Source organism: Culicoides brevitarsis, unplaced genomic scaffold, assembly GCF_036172545.1.
Source record: "Culicoides brevitarsis isolate CSIRO-B50_1 unplaced genomic scaffold, AGI_CSIRO_Cbre_v1 contig_34, whole genome shotgun sequence".
Classification (NCBI taxonomy): Eukaryota; Metazoa; Arthropoda; class Insecta; order Diptera; family Ceratopogonidae; genus Culicoides; species Culicoides brevitarsis.
In genome coordinates, this window is record NW_026973418.1 from 1 (window position 1) to 20897 (window position 20897).

A 20897-nucleotide genomic window follows, 5' to 3' on the forward strand; every position below is an offset into this window, starting at 1 on the left:
TCAAGGGCCAACAATTCGCTTGAGCATTTCCCATTCCTCCGCAAACGTGCAACAATCCGGGTCCCGAAACAACTAAACAAACACCCGGCGTTCCTGTAAGATATCCAATTGCTTGAGCCGCATAACAAGCTGATTGTTCATTTCTCATTCCAATGTACTTTAAACCAGCAGCTTGCATTGCCATCGAAAGTTCGATCACGGGATATCCAATGATACCGAAAACATATTCAATTCCCTAATTTGGAAGAAAAAGGACTTTGAACTTTTTTAATTGAACTGAATGAATTTAAAAGAATACCTGTTCTTTGAGACTTTGGGCTAAAATTGTATTTCCATCAATTTCACTCATTTTTCTTGTTTTTTAGTTGACTATGAAGAAAAGACGACACGTAATTCAACACGGAAAATCAGGTAATAAAGTTCAATTTTTATCTTATCGTCTTGATATCATTGTTTTGACCCCTCAATTCGTCTCATAGATGTCTTTGAATCTCGCCCCCCTGAATTTTGCACGATGACATTTGTCAAGATTTGTCATTTTTTGACGTTTCTCGCTCTTTTCCCGACAGTCTCTTACTGAAGATTGACTTCAATTCGGATTAAATTTGATTTAAAATGGTAAGAAGTGCGAAAACTCCCGTGAAAATGCATGGAAAAGTTTCGCGGAATTCGATTGCTGCGATGTGTGATGAAATTTTCGACGGAAAAGCACAGTAAATGCGGAAAATTCACACAAATAAATTCGGATTGTGACAACTTGCCATGCGTTCGCGTGGAGTTTTTGTGTACGAATGTGTATGGCATATGTACACGATGTTAATTTTTTTGATTCTTTTTTCAGTCTCTCGTAATCCCAGAGAAGTTTCAACATATTCTTCGTGTTATGAGCACGAACATCGATGGTAAACGCAAAGTTCCCATCGCCATGACTGCCATCAAGGGTGTAGGACGTCGTTATGCCAATGTTGTCTTGAAGAAAGCTGATGTTGACCAAAACAAACGCGCAGGAGAATGCACTGATGAAGAGGTAAGTTTACTCGAAAAACTTTTCGAAAAGTGATTTATTAAAATGCTTTTCATTGCAGGTTGAGAAAATCGTCACGATCATCTCGAACCCTCGTCAATACAAAATCCCCGATTGGTTCTTGAACAGACAAAAGGATATCATTGACGGCAAATATTCGCAATTGACCTCATCGAACGTCGACTCAAAATTGCGTGAAGATTTGGAGCGATTGAAGAAAATCCGTGCTCATCGCGGTATGCGTCATTATTGGGGTCTTCGTGTTCGTGGTCAACACACCAAAACAACAGGCCGACGTGGGCGTACTGTTGGTGTATCCAAGAAAAAGTAAACAAATAAACATGTTTGTTGTACAACTACAAATCCAATTTGTAATTCTCTAAAGCCGATCTTTTTAGAGAATCTTCTAATAAAACATCAAAAAAAAAAAAAAAGAGAAAAACATCGTTTCTTTTCCTACATTTACGTTCATTTATTCCATAATTTTTGTATCATTTAGCTGTCTTATTTAATTCTTTCTTCAACTTTTCATTCTCTGATCTCAGCATTCGCAACTCACATTCGGCTCGTTTCAGATCGAATCGTACTTCACGATTTCGCTTCTTAATCATCTCCAATTGCTGACAAGCTTTCTCCAAAATTTGAATCTTCGAGAGCGCAGGTTGTTTCGTGTCGTCATCATCGTCATCCATTACGAGTTTTCCGAGCTCCGTGATCCAAGTATTGATTTTGTTCCGTCGTTGACGTTCAACTTCGTTATGGTAGACTCTTCGGGTTGCGCTTCCTCCCGTTTTTGAACGTTTCGCAGGTCGTTGTTCTTCCTCTTCATCATCATGGGTACGAGGTACAAACTCGTATTCAATCTCTTCGGGCGGTTCGTCGAAAAATTGGCACTCGTCGAGAGGGACTTCTTCTTCAGGTTCTTGCTTGAGCGACATTACGTGGGATTAAATGCAAAAATCAGAAAGATTTGTGAAAAAAAGCCATAATTAGTCGAAACAAAAAGAAAAGTGTTTGTTTACGGATTTATGGCTGACAATTTACTCACGTTAATTCAAAGCTTTAAATTTGAAATCCACGTTACTATTTGGAAATCCATAATTTAAAAAAAATAAGTTAGGCCGCTCCAAATGAATCTCAATAATTTTGTCCAAAATTTTTGAAATAAAATTGGGGGGGGCAAAAAAAAATAAAAAATTTTGAAATGCTTTTTTTCATACAAATTACCAAATTTCTTAAAAATTTTTAATCGATTATCAATATTTTTGTTGTTTTGAGTTTTTTACTTTTATATTTGTGTATTAAAAATTGATTTAAAATAAAAAAGTTTTAAATAATTAAAATTGAAAAAAAAATGAAAATCAAAAAATTAACTGTCAAAATATTCATGAATTTTTTTTTAAAGAAAATTTTATGTTGAAATACGATTTTGAATACAAAAATTACTAAAAATTGAAAAATTTTCTTGAAAATTTGTTGAAAAATTATGAAAATACACCAAAAATCGGTAATTTTTGATAAAATTTTTAACTTTTTTTTTTATTTTGCCCCATTGGATTTTCGAATTTAAAATGGGGCATCGGACAAAACTATTGAGTTTCATTTGGAGCGGCCTAAAAATTCAAAAAATAATTTTTCTAAAGTTTTTCGAAAGTTGTAATTTTATCTCAAAATGTTAAAATAGATCAATCAATAGTTCAAATCAATGCTGAGGATACAAAGTTGATGAAACTCGTGTTTTGGAAAAAAATCTTACGATAAATAAAAGTAAAAAAAAAATGAGAAAAATAAATAAAGAGACATTTTTAAATTTAATTTTTATCATAATTATTTATTTTCATATTATTTTTGAATCAATATAATTTGACAATTACATTTACGATTTTTTTTCTGTTTAAACGTGCTAACCAAGTTCGAATCTTGTGCCATTTGTACCCGAACGAAAAATAATAAATTTACAATTTTTTTTTCTTTCTCTTATAATTATTTATAACTTTAGCAAGAAATGAAGAAGTTAAATGCGTCCTAAAATTAATAAACATATTATCAAGTTTCTCGAAATCGACGAAAGTTGTTAGTTTATACAACGACACACAGAAAAGAACATGCTTGATTATTGTTACTATTAATATTAAACTGTTTTTTTTTGTGAATGTACACTTAAAATCCAATTAATTCTGAATTTTTATCCTTTACATGACTATTTTTATGTTTTGAAATGAAAAAAAAAAATGATGTAGTTTGCTCTCTTATATGTGTAAAAATGTCTGCCCTTAAGCCAATTTGACCAAGAAAATAAATTTTGTCTTACATTTCTAAATTTTTGTTTGGAATTTTTCATCGTATTTATAAATTTTCTTTGAATATTTTTTTTTTTTGTATTTTTGTTATTTGTACTCAAGGCAGATATTGAAAGTTTTTGAGCTCCCTTCTTAATGTTTCTGTGTTTTGAACGAAATAATTCTACGTTTACATTGAGAAATTAATTGTAAGGACTATATCTGATAAGTGGTAGTAAGCAATTCTGTTAATCATTATACAAAATTACGACACATTTTCTTCTTCTGCAGTTATCCTTAAATTTTTCACCTTAATATTTTTTTTGTATGTTTACGACTGTAGCTTTTTGTGTGTATGTATTATTTATGTGGCAATTAGCTAAAAGTACAAAGGAAATGTTAGTTTATGGACAAATTGAAATAAATTTTATGACATACCGATTTGACTGTAGCCTTGATAAAATCTTTTTTGGATGTTAAATCATGTTCGGGGTATTTTGCGTACACCTGAGGAAATTATTATCGATTATAATTGAATTTTTTGTGATATTAAGAAGAAAATTTACCTTTTTGCATACAGTTTTCATTGTTATTTCCTCCAAATCTGCATCGTCAAGTACTTCTTTCAAGTATTTTCGAATTTCTTCGTCCTATAAATAACATTTTTCGACTTCAATTTCAAACTTTTTTTTTTTGGAAAAAGGTTATAAATACATACTGTTGGATATCCTCCTTTCTTTTTAGAGGCTAATGGTTCATCGTCATCTTCTTCTTCATCTTCGACATCATCTTCCTCTTCTTCAGATGATACTTCCTTGGCCTTTTTCTTGCCTGATCCACGTTTTGGGCGACCTGTAATAGAATTTTAAATTAAATTTTTCAAATCTAAAGCATTTCCAAGAGAAAATACCTCTTCCCGCTGAAGCTTTATTATTTGCTTTGCCTTTTGATCCCTTGGATTTTTTGGGTGCATCACTATCATCATCTTCACTGAATTCACTGACTTCTTCAGATTCTTCTTCGTCAGAATAACTATCACGTCGACGTTTGCGTGCTGATTGACGAGCACTTCTTCCGCGTGATGGGGGTGCAGTGCGTTGTCTTTTTCTTTTCGGAGCTTCCTCCTGTAATGTACAAAAGAATTTCATCAGAATTTTAATGATTTTTTGAGTTTTTTTTTTCAGGACTTACTTCACTGAAATCCTCATCACTGATATCCTCAGATTCCTCTTCTTCGGATTCACTCTCATCGTATCTACTACGTCTTCCGGCGCCACGAGCTGATGCTCTACTGCCTTTTTTCTTTCCGGCATCCGAATCGCTGCCTGCTGAAGGGTTGTAATCTGATCCGCTATCAGAGTCGTTCTTGCCGCGTTTACGTTTGACAGCGGGCACTTCTTCTTCTTCCTCATCCGATTCATAGTCAACGTATGAAGATAACTTTGAAGAGTTTCTTCCTGCTGTTGCGCGTTGAGGGCGCCCTGCAGATGATCGACTTGCGGCTTTTTTCGGTTCAGGGCGTTTCGCTTTCTTCGCAGGTTTTTCCTCATCTTCTTCTTCTTCTTCCTCTTCGGCTTCTTCATCTTCCTCCGAATTGTCATCTGCTTTTGCTTTTCCGCCTTCGGGCTTCAAGAGGAATGTCAAAATGCGTTCACTTAACTCATCTACGGTGCCTTTGTCGTTGAGCAATAACACGTCGGCAATCAATGCGAGTTTACTTTGTTCGTATTTCTTCGCTGCTTCCAATCGACGTGTATACTCTTCAGATTTTGCATCGAAATCAAATCCATTAAAACGTCGCAAATTCTTCTTAATGAACTTAATGTTGCCCGGATCTTCGTAAACGATAGAATGCAGAACAGACAAATGGTCTGCTTTGGTGTTTGTGATGTTGACATCGATCAGTTCAATATCCGTCAAATGTTTGCCTTTGCCTTTGAAAGTCGGTAAGGGTTTCTTTGGAGTTACCGGAGCCTTTTTCTTTTCTTTCTCTTCATCTTCTTCGTCTCCCCCGTCGGATTTTTCTTCGTCTTTTGCATCTTCGTCGCCAGATTTTGCATCCGCTTGTTCACCATTTTTTGCTTTTTCATCCTTTTCATCTTCTTTCGCTAAAAAAAAAATGTGTAAAAAAGTCTCATTTTAGAAATCGTGAATGACTTTTTGGGTAAAAATTTGTTTTCTCTGTTGGAATCAGATGCAACACTGATGTACGTTGTAAATGAATGGACTGAGAAATTAATGTTCCTTGATTTTACCAACAAACTAACTCATCGAAAAAGTCAGTTTGAGAACATCGGTCAAGGGTAAAGAGAAAATTCTTATCAAATTTAATGGCATTTTTTTTCCGGGAATCGAACGCGACACATGCACAATGTCACTCAGCATTCCAAACAACTGCTCTACAATGAATTTCTCACCTTCTTCTGTTTTTTTGGGATTTTCTTCTTCCTCTACCTTCTTCTCGTCTTCGGCAGATTTGGTATCAACGTTATTCTTCGTCTCATCCGCCTAAAAAGAGGGATTTTTCGAATAAGAATCATGATTTATTATTTTTTTTTTCTATATGCACAAAGTAGTAAATACATATACGCATATGTATAAATAGGTACAGAAAATATGAAGGCATCAAAATATGCGATTGTTTTTAATACATTTTAACGTGGAAATACGTGTTTTTTTCCAAAGATTTTTTCGAATTATGCATCAAAGGCATTTGCAAAACACTTATCCGCTGTTTTGATCCGAAATTTTCAAGTATTTCACGGATTTTCTTACCATTTTTCTTTATTTTGCTTCTCTGGCGTCACTTATATTACAAAGACTTGCGACAAACGATGAGAGACGTCACAGGGTGATAAAAAATCAAAAAAGCTCCATACTCCGATTTTGTTTTATGCAATTCAAAAAAAAGCAAAACTGAAAAATTTTTTATTTTGAGAGTTTTTTTTTAAGCATTTCCAAAATTTATTAAAAGAGACGAAAAAAAAATAATTTCATAAAAATTAAATTGTATGTTGTATTTACTGAATATATGAAAGTAATGAAAAATTTAATAAAAAAATTATGGGAAAAAATTTTAATTTCAAAATGAAAACTTTTAAAACTTTATGAAAAATTACAAAATTTTAATTTTTCGTAAACTTCAAAAATTTTTTAAAAATTCAAAAAATTTCAATTTTTAAAAAACAGAATATTAAAATTGTCAAAAAATGGTTGAAATATGTTGAAAATATTTGGTTTTGTTTAATAATGTACAAAAAGGTTAAATATTTGAATGTTATAATTTTTACATATTTTTTTGGTCCCTGATAGACGACAATTAAATAAAGGCGACTCAAGCTTTGACATTTCCCGCCATCCAAACTCTTCGGATTTCAAATTTAAATTTCTGCTGCTTATATTTTCTTTTTAATTTGTTGTAAAAAAGCCTCAAAACTTTCATCAACGATCACCATGGGTATTTTAGGCCTTTCAAAGTTAATTGCAGATGTTGCTCCATTTGCCTTGAAAGAGATGGAGATGAAAAACTTTTTTGGTTTGTTTAATTTCTTTTTTTGTCTCATCCGAAAATCTTTTAAGCAATTTTTCTTGTTTTCAGGTCGTAAAGTTGCGATCGACGCAAGTATGTGTCTTTATCAATTTTTAATTGCTGTGCGATCAGAAGGAGCTCAGCTAACATCTGTTGATGGCGAACCGACATCTCATTTGATGGGAACGTTCTATCGAAGCATTCGTCTTTTGGAGAATGGGATCAAACCCGTGTACGTTTTTGACGGAAAACCTCCAGAAATGAAGTCGGGCGAACTCGTAAAACGAGCGGAGAAACGAAATGAAGCCCAAAAAGCTTTGGATAAGGCAACCGAAGCAGGCGACGCTGCGGAAATGGATAAATTCAATCGTCGTCTTGTAAAAGTCACAAGAGATCATTGTGAGGAGGCAAAACAACTCCTGAAACTCATGGGTATTCCATACGTCGAAGCACCCTGTGAGGCGGAAGCGCAGTGTGCCGCATTGGTAAAAGCGGGAAAAGTTTATGCAACTGCAACGGAGGATATGGATGCCTTGACATTCGGTTCGACAATTCTATTACGTCATTTAACATTCTCCGAAGCACGCAAAATGCCAATTCAAGAGTACTATCACGATAGAGTTCTTAAAGGATTGGAGCTTAACGAAGATGAATTCGTCGATCTTTGTATCTTGTTAGGTTGCGATTATTGCGAAAGCATCAAAGGAATTGGGCCAAAGAAGGCAATTGAACTTGTGACAAAATATCGTTCAATTGAAAAAATCCTTGAAAATATTGATCAAAAGAAGTTTATTGTGCCCGAAAATTGGAATTACGAACAGGCAAGAGCTTTATTTAAAAACCCAGAAATCGCAAATCCCGAGGAAATTGAACTAAAATGGACAGAACCTGATGAGGAAGGGCTTGTGAAGTTTTTGTGCGGCGATAGACAATTCAATGAACAACGAGTTCGTTCGGGAGCACAAAAACTCATGAAATGTCGAAGCACGGGAACACAAGGAAGATTGGATTCGTTTTTCAAGGTTTTGCCATCAACTACTCCGAATCAGAAACGCAAATCTATAGCAGATGTCAAAAAGGAATCCGCGAAGAAACTCAAAGGAGGCGCAAAAGGAAGTCGAAAACCAAAATAAATTGCATATTTTTTTCACAATATTTTTTTGTTTATTTTCTTACAAGGCTTAAAACGCGTTAAAAGGCAACCTTATTGAGTACAATGTAAGTAACATAATAAATAATTATCAACTAAGGCAATAGGATTCAAGAGTGCTTACACATCTAGATATGGCTTAAAAAATAATTTGAACTCATACAAAAGCAAAATACTTCAACGGTAGTACATAGAAACAATTGATCGAAATTTAACTTCCAATCAGCAAAAACATGAAAACAGCAAATCCGTTCAAGATTGTCATCAAATAACCCAAAGAATATTGATGTTTCACGTGAAGTTGATAGCCAGTCTTGTTTTTTCGCGGCGATAAAGGCGTTGGGGGATTCACGCCAGGCACATCGCTATCCAAATAGACAATCATCCAAGAAAAAACTGTCACGAAGAATCCGATAAATGCACAAGCGATGACATTTGTGAGATTAATTCGTATCAAAGACATTTTCTCATACATATTGGCTGCTTGATGATGTAGCGATTGTTGCAACGATTGTCCAAGGTCTTTGAATGATATGTTTTCCATACCTACAAAAAAAACGACACGCATACAAAAAAATGTAAATATTTTCAAATATCATCTGTTTTTATCACCAAACACACATCACAAATCCATAAAACAATAATTAACGCGATGAAATCATCCGTAACTCTGTTGATGTGTGTGTGTGGTTTAAAAATAAATAGTATTTAAATCATGCATCTTCCATACAACACACGAACAAACAAGATTCATTTTTTAAAGAATTCGGTCAATCCGAAAAGAATTAAGGAAGGAATTAATTTCTCACCGATATACAATGCAAATTTAGCAATAACGATTGTCAACACAAGCAACCATACGACGACACCTACGACATTTGAGGAAGTTGCATCTTGTTCACCTAATTTCCTCGTACTCTGTTCCGTCGTTGTTGTCCAGCTGCTGTTGTCGAAAAGACGCTTCTTCGGATTTGCATTTCCATTTTTGTGGAAGCCATTTGTGTACACCTTTTCAGTCATTTTTAACACAAAACGCAACAAATTTCGACGATAATTTCACTTTCGTGCGAGTTCTTGTACGACTAATTGTATTCAAATGGGCAGCCAATGTGTGTTTGGTATAGAAGGCAAACGACGAATGCACGAAAATCGTAAACAAAATAACCGAATCTCTTATGTCATATGGTATATCGAAGAGTTTGTAGAACGCGATATACTTTTTTCGTTTTAAATATAAATAATTTTTGATTTAAAAAAAAAATATTATTTTAATGTTAAGTTTTTCTTCTGAGAAGAATTGAATTTTGAGAAATTTTCGGAGGGAAAAAAATTATCGACGATCGTAATACTTTACTTCCATTTTTAATCGATTCGTAAAAAAAACGAACAAGAAGTGCAATAATTCGTATTGGAATGCTGTTTGTATTGTTCCGAGGATTATTTTCATTCAAATAAAATTTAATAAAATTTAAGTTTTTAATCATGTTTTGACTTAAATTTTTATTTTGTGAAATTTTATAAAGTAAATTTGTTAAAAACTTAAAATAATAAAAGTAAAAATTATACTTTTTGTCTTAAAAAATACAATAAAATTTTGAGTTATTTTTTTTCCCATAATTTCTTTTTAATTTTTCAATTCATTAAATTTTCAATTTATTTGTTAATTTTTAATTGAATTTGGTATGCAATGAGCTTTACATAAAACAATAAGTTGAATAAAATCGTTAAGCGAATTTTGTTTGAACGACAATTTTTTCTATTAAAAAAATTAAATTTTCATTTTGATCAATTTTCAACTGTTTGCGGAAAACTTTTAAATGTCACTTTTGACATTTTTCCTTCGAGGTTTTTCCATTCATTTACATTACATGTCACCTTGAAGTTCGATATAGGCAAAACACTTTACACAAACAAAAAAAATCAATTACGGTATAATTTTCGCCAATTATCGATTCCTGTTGCGCCTAAAATTTTTCTCCTGCCCAAATGATGGATAACACTCACAACTTGTCGGAATCAATGACGAGAGTGAGACCAAAATTAGTAGTTAAAAGTTAAAAATAAGGCAATCTGCTGAGAACTGAAGCATCTGCAAATAAATAATTGATTTACCTTTCCGTGGAGAGCGTCAAACAATTGAATTGAAAACATTTATTATTAATTGAGTGAAAAAAAAAAATGATATCGACAAATGAGGTTGTAAGTAAGGATGCCAATCATCATGATAATAGTAGTAATATTCGTCCTGCGAGCACCGTCAACAATAGTTTCCGCAATCAAAAGATGATAAAGCAATTCGCTCAGACGCTCATTTTCATCGTTTTGATCTTTGTCGCGAGTTTTTTCCGAGATGTCATCAAACAGGAGAAGATTCGCAAGAAGGAACGGGCGGAAATGGCGTCGCAAATTGCGCACCAAAACTATTTGCTCGAGCAGGAACGTTTTCTCGTGAAGCATCGCGAATTTCTCTCGACTTTCCTGCAATACGAACATCATTGTAACAAAATTCACGCACTCTTGTACAAGAACCCATGCGGTTTGACAAAGGTAAACGATTTCAAATTTAATTGCAAAAACTGCAAAGGATCGTCACGCAGTCCGAAAGTTCGTATTCAGATGGGCGATAGAACGCCTCTCGATTTTGCACTCATTTATGTGTTTCTTGCGAGTTTGTTGTTTCTCCTTGTTCGTGCCATAATCGACGTATCGAAGGAGTTTAATGCACCTTCGCAGGATTCCGATGAAAAGACGTCTTCGTTACATGATTATGCAACACGACGTGTTAGCAATGCGAGTAATTCTGCGACACCCCAAAAGAAACGCGATTCAAAAGTTTTACAACCACGCGTCTCTATTACTACAACTTCTTCTGATCAACAGGGATCAACATCAGCAGAGGGAAATAACGAATGTACAACAGGCATCGCATTAAATGAGACTTCATGTGTTTCGAGCAAATTTGATAGGAGATCCTCAGTTCCTGCAACGATGGGACACAATCAATATCTTCTAAAAGGTAAGAAAAAAGTTTAATTGAAGCATGAATTTGACAAATTTTTTGCAGATACAATCGATTTTCGACGACAATCCTTTGAAGCATTAAACGAAGAAGACGAGAATTGTAGTCCAGAGACGAAAAAACATCGGCTTATTCGACGATAAAAGGCAATTTAGTAAAATTTAGATGATAGTAGGTGAGAATAAATATATTGTAGTCCTGTTTTCAATGTTGAACATAGATGTTGATATATAATTGGAATAAAGACGGATGTTTATTACATCCAAAAATATATTCAACTTACGACTTTTACTCAAAAAATCCCAAATCCAATTGAAACACTTTACTTTTTCATTCAAATTAAGTACACGACTTTATCACTTTTTATTCTTTTTCATTCAATAATTGATTTTGTATGTCATTTTTTTTTTGTCTGAACAAATTTTCACCTTTTTTTCATCAAAAATATCATTCATGAAATTATAATTTTAAATAGAGTATATCAAATGTTTTTTTTTTCTTTTTAATATTTTGTTGGTTTTTCGTGTTAGTTTTTTGAATATTTTGTTTCATTCTTTCACTTTTTACTTTTTAAAGTTTCTATAAAAATAAAGTCTATTTTTTTTTCTTGTGTGCGGGAAATATTTCATTCAGTTCAAATTAAACAAATTTCATAAGTAGATAAATAATAGTTTTTGACCGGAAATATTATTTTCGTGTAAAAAAATAAATTAATTAGCTGCCTAATAGTAATACTTTGATTTTTTCACTTTTTGTTTTCTTCAATTCATCATTACAAATGTTTATTATTTTTTTCTTTTCATTTTTCAGAAAGACTTGCTTTTTAAATTTAAATTAAAAAATGAACAACTTTGTAAAAAAAAAACAATGGAAAAATAAGCTAGGATACAAAATATTTTAACAAAAAAGACTTAAAATTATCTTTTTAACTCTATTATCTCACTTTTATACTTAAAACCTAAGTTTTTTTTTTAATTGTGTAAAGTATGAGAAACGAAAAATACATTTCGCTTCCATTTTTTTAAAAATAAAAAAAAAATCACACGCATCCACACATGAAATAGAGTTTCAAAATGCACCAACAATAGGGTTAATTGTTCGGTACTTTCCACATCAACTGCATTCCAATGTCATATAAATTACTTATCGCTAAACTTAAAGCATTTCTTGCCTTTAAATGTAGGTAATGTTTGTATAAAAGTAATGCTGTACGAGCATCTTCAATAGAATCGTGTGTTTCTGATTGAATTTTTATGCCTAAAAAAAGTTTTACCATTAATTTTTTTTTTGTTTCTCATGAAAAATAATTCAAAAACTTACCTAAAAAGTGCCATGCTAAGAATCTCAGTGAGATCATGCGATAATGAGGAATATGGAATAGGTAAACCGTGTCGACAATTTGTTCTGCCGGCACAATCATATTGATCACGCGAAAGTCGTTTCGCAATCCGTGCCCGACGAAAATGACGCCCGAATCGACCAAATATCTTAATTTTTGATATGATTTTTTGAGTGTCGTCAGTCGTTTATTACTGAAATGGGCATCCAAATCGCCGGGCTTTATTCCGGAATATTTCGTGAGATAATCGACAACTTGCTCGTGCGTGGAAATGTAATCATCCATAAAGGGTTGTCCTTCGTGTGGGCCTTGTCCGTGAATGCACGTGATGCGTGCGGCATTTTGCAATTTTGGTTTTATCGTCGACATCTTTCCATCTGCACGAATTTCATTTTCTTCCTGATTGAGTGTAACGAATTCAGCATCCATAGCGACGAGATATCCTGCGGGAAATGGTTCCGTTGGCGGTTTACAAATAACTTGTTTGTCATCTGATATCGCGGGAGGCGGCATTTCACTCAACGGTTCTTTAAACAATTCAAAAGTCATTGGATTCACATAGTCATTCAAGTCTTCGATTTTCGACGCTGTTGCATCTGTAGCTGTGTAATAACAGATAGTTGGAATTTTCCAATCGAATGTAAACCAAACAGCTTCATTTACTGAAACAGGAGATACGGTGAAGTCATTGAAGAGATACCAACGCGTTTCAGCGGAAAGATTTGACGAGGAAGTTTTTGCAGTCTTGAGTTCATGATACGATTTGTCGACATTTATCAAGGCAACGAGGTTACGATGGGTTCCTTCATCGATGTGACAAACGACGGCAGTGAGAGCATAGTTTTTCGACTTTGTTGATGCTTCTTCACTCTTTACCTCTTCTTCCAAATTTTCTTTTTCTTCTCCATTTTTGGTAACTTTTTCGACATGTCCATTTTTCTGTTCAGTCTCTGAATTTTTTATACTTTCTTCGATTTTCATGTATTCCAATTTCGACGATATTCCATTTGTCGTTGTTGTTGATGATGAGCTCGACGTCATTTGAGTGTTTTCTGCTGTTATTTCGTTACTTATTTCTACTTGCCCTTCAGAATTAACTTCCATCGTGAAACTCAATGGGAACCATGCATTCAATTTTCCACTGTTATTATTGTTATTTGTATTGTTGATGAGGGATGTCAATTGATTCGTATTTAAACAGGGCGATTTTCTAAAATATTGCTCAATTTATGAAAAAAGAAAATTGAGAAAAGAATAAATATTCACCTTTCGGGATGTGCAAAATGACAATCAATGCGTGAACAATGCGTTCCATATCGACATTGCTTGAGAATGCCATTTGTAGGACGAAATAGCCCATTTGTTGGAGAGGCGCCTGCACCTATATCTGAGATTCCATTCGTGGGAGTCGTGCTTGTATGACCTGTTATCAAACGCAAATATTCCAGATGACGTTCATTATCGAGTCCCGTATTTACTGCTAAGATATTCGGCATTTCTCGTACCTAAAAAGATGATTTTTGATGAAAAATTTTCTTTTTTCAATCAGAATTTAAAACGCATTACCTTTGATTTCTGATTCGTTGGAGTAAATTTTTTGCAAGATTCGCACCATGCAGGAGTTGTTTTGTCGAAACAAAGCGATGATTCAAGAACTTTTTTAAATGTTGTTGTCTCACTGCTTCCGTTCGTTAGCGAATTGGAGGCATCTTTACTCGTCGATGTCGTTTTCGGGGGTGTATATAAAAGGTTGCAGACCATTTGTATCGTAGACTTGACATTCTCTTCGTTGCATTTTAAACATCGATGAACGCAATCTTGTTTTGTGCCAAACAATTGACTGATGCCTGAAACATCTTCGACTCGTTCTTGTCCGATATTATTTTCAGGCGTATTTTCGTTAGTTGTCTTTTGATCTAAAACGCAATATTTGAATAAAATTGTCAATTTCAGAGAAATTTTCACTCACTCTCATCTGATCCGCTGACATTTCGTATCCGTTTCTGCACTCCATTGACTTTTATAGATTCGCTTGTCTCACTGGGATCCGTGTGGTCGGAGCCTGAAACAAATTTCAACTTGACATAAAATGCCTTTAAAAACTCACAAAACAAACTTACTCGTTGAGAGCGTTTCCGACGTTGTATGTTTCCGTTTCCCATTACTTTCCATTGTTTCGTTATGAATTTGATGCAATACAAATCGATTCCAATTCTGAATCAAACTTAGCAAGTTATGCCCATTGTCGGTATTGCGATCCGACAATATTAGCCCCAATGCGGAGGCTTCAGGTACTGTACGAAAAACACGCAAAAAGTTGCTTGCTTGACATGGAGGGTTTGGAGGCGAAGAAATATCGAACATGTGAAACAAGAAACCCAGTTCACACGAAATGCAATGCTCACGATTGCACGAATGTGAAAGGAGCATTTTTCGTAACGGATTGATAAAATACAGAACCTGAAAGAGAAAAAAGTTAGAGGAATTCAATAAGAAAATGAAATTTACATACTTGTAACATCGGATTGCAATAAGCATTCGGTAAAATTGCCTCTAATCCAATGAAGTCTGTTTGATTGTACTTGTCGTAATCGATGTCTTGCGTTCCAACTTTACTAAATTTGATTTCAGCCTTGCGATATCTGTAACCAAAAATGATAAAAATCGTTTAATCATCAATTGTAGATGAAAAAAAAAAATACCTTTTCGGTATCATTTTGATGCCATTTTCATGATTCGTCTTCGCTTTATTGATTGGAGTCATAACTTGATCGTTTTGTAATGAATGTTGATAGTATGGAATCTACAAAAAAAATGTTTTGAATATTCAAAAATTAAAAATTTTATGTAAAAATTGAACTTACAATATTTCTAATTGTCTTTTTCGGATTGAGTGCATAGCCAATAGGGCCTTTCATCTTCATGTTTTCGAGGATTTCAGCGTCAATGGGTTTCGGTTTGAGATGTTGATGTCTCATAAGATCCTCCGGCATATCACTCGACAACTTCTCATGTTCGGAAGATACTTTAGGAAGAGGAATCGACGCCATTGGGAAGCTGTAATCGTTGATAGGTACAAATGGAAGAGGTTGAATTGGATCTGCAAATTCTGTTGGTCTAAAAATTTAATGAAAAAATATAATTTTTTTGATTTTTCTAAAAAAAAAAAAATTATATTAACATACCTTGAATAACCATTGAACTTTGGTTGAACAAGTCCAATTGATCCAACTAAATTAATTTTGCCAGCTTGATCGCCAAATACCATTGCTTGAGTCGTAGATGAAATGTCGAAGGAGAGACATTGAGCACCCGACGTGTTTATCTTAAAGAAAATTTCGTTCAAAAAAAAAATTTTTTTTTTTTGCTTTCAAAGAAAACTTACTTGATACATGCAAATTCTCGGTTTACTCAATTCAACGGTATCTACAAGCTGTAATTGCCCAAGAGGAGATACAACAGCAAGCCGCTGACAATGTAATGGAAGGAAATGCAACAAAAACGGATCAATTGCTGTATAAATGGGCGAAATTAATCGATGCATTCGTAAATCGTACACTAAAAGATGTCGATCGGCAATGAGTTTTCCATGTCTAAAATAAAAATTTGTCTTAATTTTTGAAAAACAAATAAAAAAAAAATAGTTTAATACCTTCCATCACTGTACCCGCATGAAATAAGATAATTTCCCTGCACATCGAAATCCGATAAACTTCCAGAATGTGTGCTAATGACATGTTCTTCGTTATATGTATTTGGATCTCTTAAGGAAATTTGCCCGAATGCGTTTCCGCAACAAAGATACCTTGAGTGTGATCGTAACACAGCACAACCATCTATACCTAACGAAATCTAAAAAAAAAGTAAAATTTTGATGATTTCATGTTATTTAGAGAAAAAACTCGAAACTCACAGATGATGTTTCTGTAAAGGTATTAAGATCAAACTCGATCAATTGCTCTTGATGTCCTCCGATGAGCAATCGATCGTGATTTGTACTCAACATGCACAGGGTACTTAACATATTTTTAGAGCGATGCGTTTTTTTGGGGATTCCTCGACGTAACTGATAGCGTAAACTTGTATCCGTAAGACAAAGGATTCCTAAAACAGGAAAAAAATATTTTTTTTTTCAAAAATAAAAAAAAATTGAAAGTTTACCATCATTAAGAAAGGCAATTTGTCGCACAGGCTCATTAGGATGTACTTGAAACGAGGTATATTTTTGCATTTCGGGTCCATAGTATGACGTCACATGCCCGCCTACAAACAAATACGATAATAATACATATTTAAATTCAGATCAGCGACGAGTGACAATGAAAAGAAAATAACAAATAAATAATTAAAAATACAACAGTGAAGACGAATAGAAAGAGAACATATGTTCACATATGATTGTACGTCACACAGCGCCGTGTGTTGTTTGTTGTAAAACAAAAAAGTAGAGGTCACGGCAAAAACTTGACATGAATCGTTTGCGAATGACATCTTACCTTGATTTCCCATCCAGATGAGCTCTTCGATGGGATCAAAGTGCACAGTTGACACGCCAAAACGATCTCCGCCATCTGCTAATATCGTTCCGAGCTCCTCAAGCTCCGATTCCCCTTGGCCTATATTGAAGTACTCTGTCTGTGGTACTGCGTTGTTGAATGTACATACATCGTATGTGCAAAATAGACGACGACGACGACGACGATGATGATGAAAAAAGAAAGAAAATGATTGCGTATTTTGGCCTCAATTGTAATGCGAAAAACGCGAAAGCAGAACAACTAAACTCACTTGGAAGCGTCGTCAGGATACTCTCGCTCACGGTAATCGTCTCATAAAGGTAGTCCATTGTAGTCCATTCAAGCGTAAATTAAATGCCAAATTTCAGACGACGACACGATCGCATTACAACACACACTGCAATATTAAACGGATTTACAGGGCTTTCTCAATGAAACCATGACTGAAACACGCTTTCGCCAACAACTTACGCTTGCTCTCAGTACTCCAAACTAAATCTTAAGAACCAATTGGACATTTTTTTAAATATTTACAACAGCAAGTAAACACAAAGCTCTTCCAAACTACTATCTTTTCTCGTACTAAAGTTGCAGTTTGTTTTTGACGAAGGCAACAGACAGTTTTCCGCGAAAACAAATTCTAAATTTCAACATTAAAAAATACCGTACTTTGACATTTCGTTTTGTGATTGATTTTCACAACATGAAAAATCGTGAAGAAAATCAAAAATGAAGCTGAAAAAAGTTAATTATTGAATTTGGATGCGACAAAGGACAACTATCATGTTTTTACGATCTCCTTTGGTTAAGTTTATTAGTTTTTGTGTGATTATTTCGTTTGTTATTTCTTTGTTGATTGCTGCTCTTCCCACAAATCTCGGTAAGTTTTCCATTTTCTTCTTATTTCATCAAAAATTTTAATAAAATGAACTTCCCTTGTAGAATCTTGCAATTGCGAGAATTATTTGGATACGCACAATTCCATTCATGAGGATGTCAAGCGAAACAAATTTTACAATGCACACTTGGGGAGCATCGATAAACCAAAATTAGCCATTCTCGTGCCATTTCGCGATCGTTTCGATGAATTACTGCAATTCGCGCCACATTTGACGGATTTTTTGAAACGCCAACAGATACCTCATCACATCTTCGTGCTGAATCAAGCGGATCGTTATCGATTTAATCGTGCATCGTTAATTAACACCGGATTTTTGTACACTCAACATGATTTTGATTATATTGCGATGCATGACGTCGACTTGTTGCCTCTCAATGACAAACTTAATTACTCTTATCCGAAGGAAGGAAGTGTTTTTCACGTAGCTGCTCCCGATTTGCATCCGAAATATGGATATCCGAACTTTGTTGGAGGAATTTTGCTCGTTAACCGAGAGGATTTTCGTAAAGTTAATGGCATGTCAAATCGTTATTGGGGATGGGGATTGGAAGACGATGAATTTTTTGTGCGTTTGAAGGAAAGTTCCATTGCAGTAAAGAGACCTGAAAATGTTGGCACGGGAAAAACGGATACCTTTAAACACATTCACGATAAAATGCATCGAAAACGCGATACAACAAAGTGTTATAATCAACGTGAAGTTACTCGTAAACGCGATCGAGAAACGGGCCTCGATACACTCAAATACGAGATAAGCAGTAGAAATATGGTTTCAATAGACGACGTTACAGTTACAGTGTTGAACATTAAATTGTATTGTGATACAGAGAAAACGCCATGGTGCGATTGTGAAGGCGCTCCGCCTGAAGCGAAAACAAAAAGAAAAGCACGAGCAAGTCAAAAAAGCTAAATGGAATAGACAATCTTGAATTTTTTTTTTGTGTAATTTTAATTTTTTTTTTAAAAAACAAATATATTATGATAGAAAATGTGAACAAAAAATCAATCCGAAGAACTTGATGAACTCGAAGAACTTCTTCTCAATGCTCTCGATATCGCATATCCTCCTAATCCAAGAGCTCCGGCGCCAGCTGCGTATTTCAAGGCTTTATTTTTCTTCATTTTTTTCTTTCCCTGTAGAAAAAAAAAATTTGTTCAAAATATTTCGACAAAAATTTTCCCTTCAAAGCACATCTAAAGCTAAAATTTTTACACAAAAAATTATTTCAATACCCCCTTCATTGCAACTCCCGTTAATATAGCAGCTGCTGTTCCTCCTCCCAAAGCTCCTAATATTCCTCCATTGTTTCCATGACCTGTTTGTGGATACATTGGTTGACTTCCGGGATAATATGGTTGAGATTGAGGCGCAAATCCTCCTGGATTGTATGCATTATGGTTGTTGTTGTACTAAAAATTCACAAAAATCATATTTTCGAATTCTATAAAAATTGAAATATATAGGAAATGATACCTTGTGAGGATTTTGAGATGGCACGATTGAGTTAGTTGCTTTGCCAATTATGTTGTTAATGAAGTCTTTGGTGTCTTCGATGATACCTTTGTTTTGTTTCGGAGGAACGTATTGATGATTTGATGGATTTCGATACTTTTATGATAATGAAACATTGAAAAAAGCACAAATTAGACAAGAAAAAAAAGAAACAAAAAAACCATTTCACCCAAAAAAAAAATGTCAAAGGACAAAAAGGAATGTGCAGAACTCGTGTGCTATATAGGATTGTTAGAGAGTTTATTGAAAGATTAATATTTTGTTATAAAGGAAATGCATGCAAGCAAGTTAAGGGAGAAATTCTTTTTTGAAAAATACCGGATCAGTAGATGCTGTTGGATAAGAAGTTGTTTGTCCTGACACTGAAAAAAAATAAATTATCTTCAAATTTTATGAAAATAAACGAAAAACTTACTTCCCGGATATCCTCCTGTTGGATATGGCGTATAAGGCGGAGGAGCAGGAGCTCCTGGCATGCCGGGAAATACAGGAACTCCGCCATGAGGAGGTCCATGCGAAGGATAAGCTAAAAAATCATTAAAAAAAAATCAAAATTTTCACTTAAAAATTTTCACTCACGCGGATATGGCATTGGACAAACTTGTGCTCCGGGAGGCGGATAAACAGGCAAATTTCCCATTGGAGGAGCAGTAGGTCCCGGATTTGATGCTCCTGTTGTATCATTCTCGACGCCAATCATGTGAATTGTTCCTTCGCCCGCGAGAGATACGAAAGTTGCTCGTGTCAACGGAAGACGATGCGTAAAAGTTGCAAAATGTGCTCCATTAACGGCAATTTTATACTGCGAATGTTCAGCTAAAACGAGCAAGTCGAAAGGTTGCCCGAAATAAATTGGAGAATGTCCGTAACGTTCTTCCGTTCCCCAAACACGATTCGTATAGTTATTTCTTACAATGCAATTTTCCCGAGGACGAATCGACAAATGAAGTGCAACATCATCTCTTGGTTCAGTTGCTGCTCCGCATTGAATGTTAATTTGTAATCTGTAAAAGGAAACGACTGGTTATTTATTCATTTTCTTGTCTTGTGAAATAATTCGACTTTCGATTCGCTGTGATTCACCATGCGAATAAAATTTAATGACGTCACATCGCTAAATGATATGAATTGCACGCAAAATTACGAAAAAATACACACCTGCCTTCTTGATGGACAACTCCTCGAAATCGAAGCATCAATCCAGGTCTCATGCCTCCCGGAATGCTTCCGAGAAATGGAAGTTGCTGAAAAAATGTGAAAATTATTAAAATTTACATATTTTTTGAGAAAAAAAAACTCACTGGATTGTGAATTGGAATAGTAGCCATTTGAATATTTTTCTCGTTTATTGTCTTTCAAAACTAATTTTATACTAACGACTCGTTCATTTATCAAACATTTATTATTTGGACAGAAATACTGATAACTAATCACGAAAAAGATAAATAATAACAATAAGTACGCGCCGTGAGAGTGTTTGAATACTACTGCCTGTAAAAATAATGATTCACTTTGTTTTGGATTTGTAGTTGTGATCGCCGACGAAGTAGTATTTATTTACAATTAAACAATTTTCGAGTGTATGCACTTTTGTTTGTAAACGTAAATAGGTAATATTTAGTAATG

General features: G+C 34.3%; 10 protein-coding genes across 11 annotated transcripts; 4 read left to right on the forward strand and 6 right to left on the reverse strand.

Annotated features, from left to right (window-relative positions):
- Window positions 1-12: 12 nt before the first annotated feature.
- Window positions 13-484, reverse strand: LOC134836472 (2-hydroxyacyl-CoA lyase 1-like; the record flags this gene model as incomplete). The annotated part of the gene is made up of 2 exons (XM_063851675.1): window positions 299-484; window positions 13-235 (listed from the first exon to the last, which is right to left on the reverse strand). Coding segments are annotated over exons 1-2 (274 nt in total), but the record flags the coding sequence as incomplete, so codon positions are not given.
- A 34-nt stretch (window positions 485-518) lies between these two features.
- Window positions 519-1387, forward strand: LOC134836463 (small ribosomal subunit protein uS13). Its single transcript, XM_063851666.1, has 3 exons — window positions 519-618; window positions 842-1027; window positions 1086-1387. The coding sequence occupies exons 1-3, from the start codon at window positions 616-618 to the stop codon at window positions 1353-1355; spliced, it is 459 nt and encodes a 152-aa protein (XP_063707736.1). The 5' UTR covers window positions 519-615; the 3' UTR covers window positions 1356-1387.
- An 89-nt stretch (window positions 1388-1476) lies between these two features.
- LOC134836464 (upstream stimulatory factor 2-like) lies at window positions 1477-2070 on the reverse strand. The gene has a single exon (XM_063851667.1). It carries the CDS (start codon window positions 1960-1962, stop codon window positions 1516-1518), a length of 447 nt encoding a protein of 148 aa, XP_063707737.1. The 5' UTR covers window positions 1963-2070; the 3' UTR covers window positions 1477-1515.
- An 847-nt stretch (window positions 2071-2917) lies between these two features.
- Window positions 2918-6146, reverse strand: LOC134836465 (protein DEK-like). Its single transcript, XM_063851668.1, has 8 exons — window positions 6079-6146; window positions 5721-5811; window positions 4495-5411; window positions 4214-4427; window positions 4022-4155; window positions 3870-3953; window positions 3742-3810; window positions 2918-3682 (listed from the first exon to the last, which is right to left on the reverse strand). The coding sequence occupies exons 1-8, from the start codon at window positions 6079-6081 to the stop codon at window positions 3668-3670; spliced, it is 1527 nt and encodes a 508-aa protein (XP_063707738.1). The 5' UTR covers window positions 6082-6146; the 3' UTR covers window positions 2918-3667.
- Window positions 6147-6650: 504 nt separating this feature from the next.
- Window positions 6651-7987, forward strand: LOC134836468 (flap endonuclease 1-like). The gene is made up of 2 exons (XM_063851671.1): window positions 6651-6838; window positions 6902-7987. Exons 1-2 carry the CDS (start codon window positions 6757-6759, stop codon window positions 7963-7965), a joined length of 1146 nt encoding a protein of 381 aa, XP_063707741.1. The 5' UTR covers window positions 6651-6756; the 3' UTR covers window positions 7966-7987.
- LOC134836469 (uncharacterized) lies at window positions 7986-9281 on the reverse strand. The gene is made up of 2 exons (XM_063851672.1): window positions 8792-9281; window positions 7986-8528 (listed from the first exon to the last, which is right to left on the reverse strand). The coding sequence occupies exons 1-2, from the start codon at window positions 9000-9002 to the stop codon at window positions 8194-8196; spliced, it is 546 nt and encodes a 181-aa protein (XP_063707742.1). The 5' UTR covers window positions 9003-9281; the 3' UTR covers window positions 7986-8193.
- A 621-nt stretch (window positions 9282-9902) lies between these two features.
- Window positions 9903-11245, forward strand: LOC134836471 (uncharacterized). The gene is made up of 2 exons (XM_063851674.1): window positions 9903-10998; window positions 11047-11245. Exons 1-2 carry the CDS (start codon window positions 10161-10163, stop codon window positions 11142-11144), a joined length of 936 nt encoding a protein of 311 aa, XP_063707744.1. The 5' UTR covers window positions 9903-10160; the 3' UTR covers window positions 11145-11245.
- Window positions 11246-11618: 373 nt separating this feature from the next.
- LOC134836475 (PAN2-PAN3 deadenylation complex catalytic subunit PAN2-like) lies at window positions 11619-17436 on the reverse strand. The gene is made up of 17 exons (XM_063851679.1): window positions 17329-17436; window positions 17129-17254; window positions 16837-16983; window positions 16502-16603; window positions 16254-16444; window positions 15993-16192; window positions 15726-15933; window positions 15526-15665; window positions 15205-15457; window positions 15043-15143; window positions 14853-14982; window positions 14461-14800; window positions 14310-14402; window positions 13907-14256; window positions 13607-13845; window positions 12322-13550; window positions 11619-12258 (listed from the first exon to the last, which is right to left on the reverse strand). The coding sequence occupies exons 2-17, from the start codon at window positions 17184-17186 to the stop codon at window positions 12092-12094; spliced, it is 3948 nt and encodes a 1315-aa protein (XP_063707749.1). The 5' UTR covers window positions 17187-17254; window positions 17329-17436; the 3' UTR covers window positions 11619-12091.
- Window positions 17437-17554: 118 nt separating this feature from the next.
- Window positions 17555-18777, forward strand: LOC134836477 (beta-1,4-galactosyltransferase 7-like). The gene is made up of 2 exons (XM_063851682.1): window positions 17555-17737; window positions 17800-18777. Exons 1-2 carry the CDS (start codon window positions 17620-17622, stop codon window positions 18666-18668), a joined length of 987 nt encoding a protein of 328 aa, XP_063707752.1. The 5' UTR covers window positions 17555-17619; the 3' UTR covers window positions 18669-18777.
- On the reverse strand, window positions 18697-20748 carry LOC134836476 (galectin-9-like). Of its 2 annotated transcripts, XM_063851680.1 has the most exons (8): window positions 20573-20748; window positions 20430-20515; window positions 19851-20275; window positions 19687-19797; window positions 19590-19633; window positions 19233-19367; window positions 18992-19168; window positions 18697-18892 (listed from the first exon to the last, which is right to left on the reverse strand). In XM_063851680.1, exons 1-8 carry the CDS (start codon window positions 20597-20599, stop codon window positions 18761-18763), a joined length of 1137 nt encoding a protein of 378 aa, XP_063707750.1. In that variant the 5' UTR covers window positions 20600-20748; the 3' UTR covers window positions 18697-18760. The 2 variants fall into 2 exon arrangements, with proteins under 2 accessions (XP_063707750.1, XP_063707751.1); XM_063851681.1 differs by lacking the exon at window positions 19233-19367.
- Window positions 20749-20897: the final 149 nt, after the last annotated feature.

What these genes read in the sequence shown, in the direction of transcription:
- LOC134836464 (XM_063851667.1), bottom strand. Translation starts at nt 1,962, where the DNA reads ATGTCGCTCAAGCAAGAACCTGAAGAAGAAGTCCCTCTCGACGAGTGC.
- LOC134836463 (XM_063851666.1), top strand. An exon ending in GAGAATGCACTGATGAAGAG is followed by an intron (nt 1,028 to 1,085) that starts GTAAGTTTACTC and finishes TTTTCATTGCAG; the next exon opens with GTTGAGAAAATCGTCACGAT.
- LOC134836471 (XM_063851674.1), top strand. Translation starts at nt 10,161, where the DNA reads ATGATATCGACAAATGAGGTTGTAAGTAAGGATGCCAATCATCATGAT. An exon ending in CAATCAATATCTTCTAAAAG is followed by an intron (nt 10,999 to 11,046) that starts GTAAGAAAAAAG and finishes AATTTTTTGCAG; the next exon opens with ATACAATCGATTTTCGACGA.
- LOC134836475 (XM_063851679.1), bottom strand. Translation starts at nt 17,186, where the DNA reads ATGGACTACCTTTATGAGACGATTACCGTGAGCGAGAGTATCCTGACG. An exon ending in ATTGCAATCCGATGTTACAA is followed by an intron (nt 14,801 to 14,852) that starts GTATGTAAATTT and finishes TTTCTCTTTCAG; the next exon opens with GTTCTGTATTTTATCAATCC. An exon ending in GTCGGAAACGCTCTCAACGA is followed by an intron (nt 14,403 to 14,460) that starts GTAAGTTTGTTT and finishes AATTTGTTTCAG; the next exon opens with GCTCCGACCACACGGATCCC.
- LOC134836468 (XM_063851671.1), top strand. Translation starts at nt 6,757, where the DNA reads ATGGGTATTTTAGGCCTTTCAAAGTTAATTGCAGATGTTGCTCCATTT. An exon ending in GGAGATGAAAAACTTTTTTG is followed by an intron (nt 6,839 to 6,901) that starts GTTTGTTTAATT and finishes TCTTGTTTTCAG; the next exon opens with GTCGTAAAGTTGCGATCGAC.
- LOC134836477 (XM_063851682.1), top strand. Translation starts at nt 17,620, where the DNA reads ATGCGACAAAGGACAACTATCATGTTTTTACGATCTCCTTTGGTTAAG. An exon ending in TGCTCTTCCCACAAATCTCG is followed by an intron (nt 17,738 to 17,799) that starts GTAAGTTTTCCA and finishes CTTCCCTTGTAG; the next exon opens with AATCTTGCAATTGCGAGAAT.
- LOC134836476 (XM_063851680.1), bottom strand. Translation starts at nt 20,599, where the DNA reads ATGGCTACTATTCCAATTCACAATCCA. An exon ending in AACAGGAGGATATCCGGGAA is followed by an intron (nt 19,634 to 19,686) that starts GTAAGTTTTTCG and finishes ATTTTTTTTCAG; the next exon opens with TGTCAGGACAAACAACTTCT. An exon ending in CGGGAGTTGCAATGAAGGGG is followed by an intron (nt 18,893 to 18,991) that starts GTATTGAAATAA and finishes TTTTTTCTACAG; the next exon opens with GGAAAGAAAAAAATGAAGAA.
- LOC134836469 (XM_063851672.1), bottom strand. Translation starts at nt 9,002, where the DNA reads ATGACTGAAAAGGTGTACACAAATGGCTTCCACAAAAATGGAAATGCA. An exon ending in TAAATTTGCATTGTATATCG is followed by an intron (nt 8,529 to 8,791) that starts GTGAGAAATTAA and finishes TTTTTTTTGTAG; the next exon opens with GTATGGAAAACATATCATTC.
- LOC134836465 (XM_063851668.1), bottom strand. An exon ending in TCCCAAAAAAACAGAAGAAG is followed by an intron (nt 5,412 to 5,720) that starts GTGAGAAATTCA and finishes TTTTTTTTTTAG; the next exon opens with CGAAAGAAGATGAAAAGGAT. An exon ending in GTGATGAGGATTTCAGTGAA is followed by an intron (nt 4,428 to 4,494) that starts GTAAGTCCTGAA and finishes TGTACATTACAG; the next exon opens with GAGGAAGCTCCGAAAAGAAA.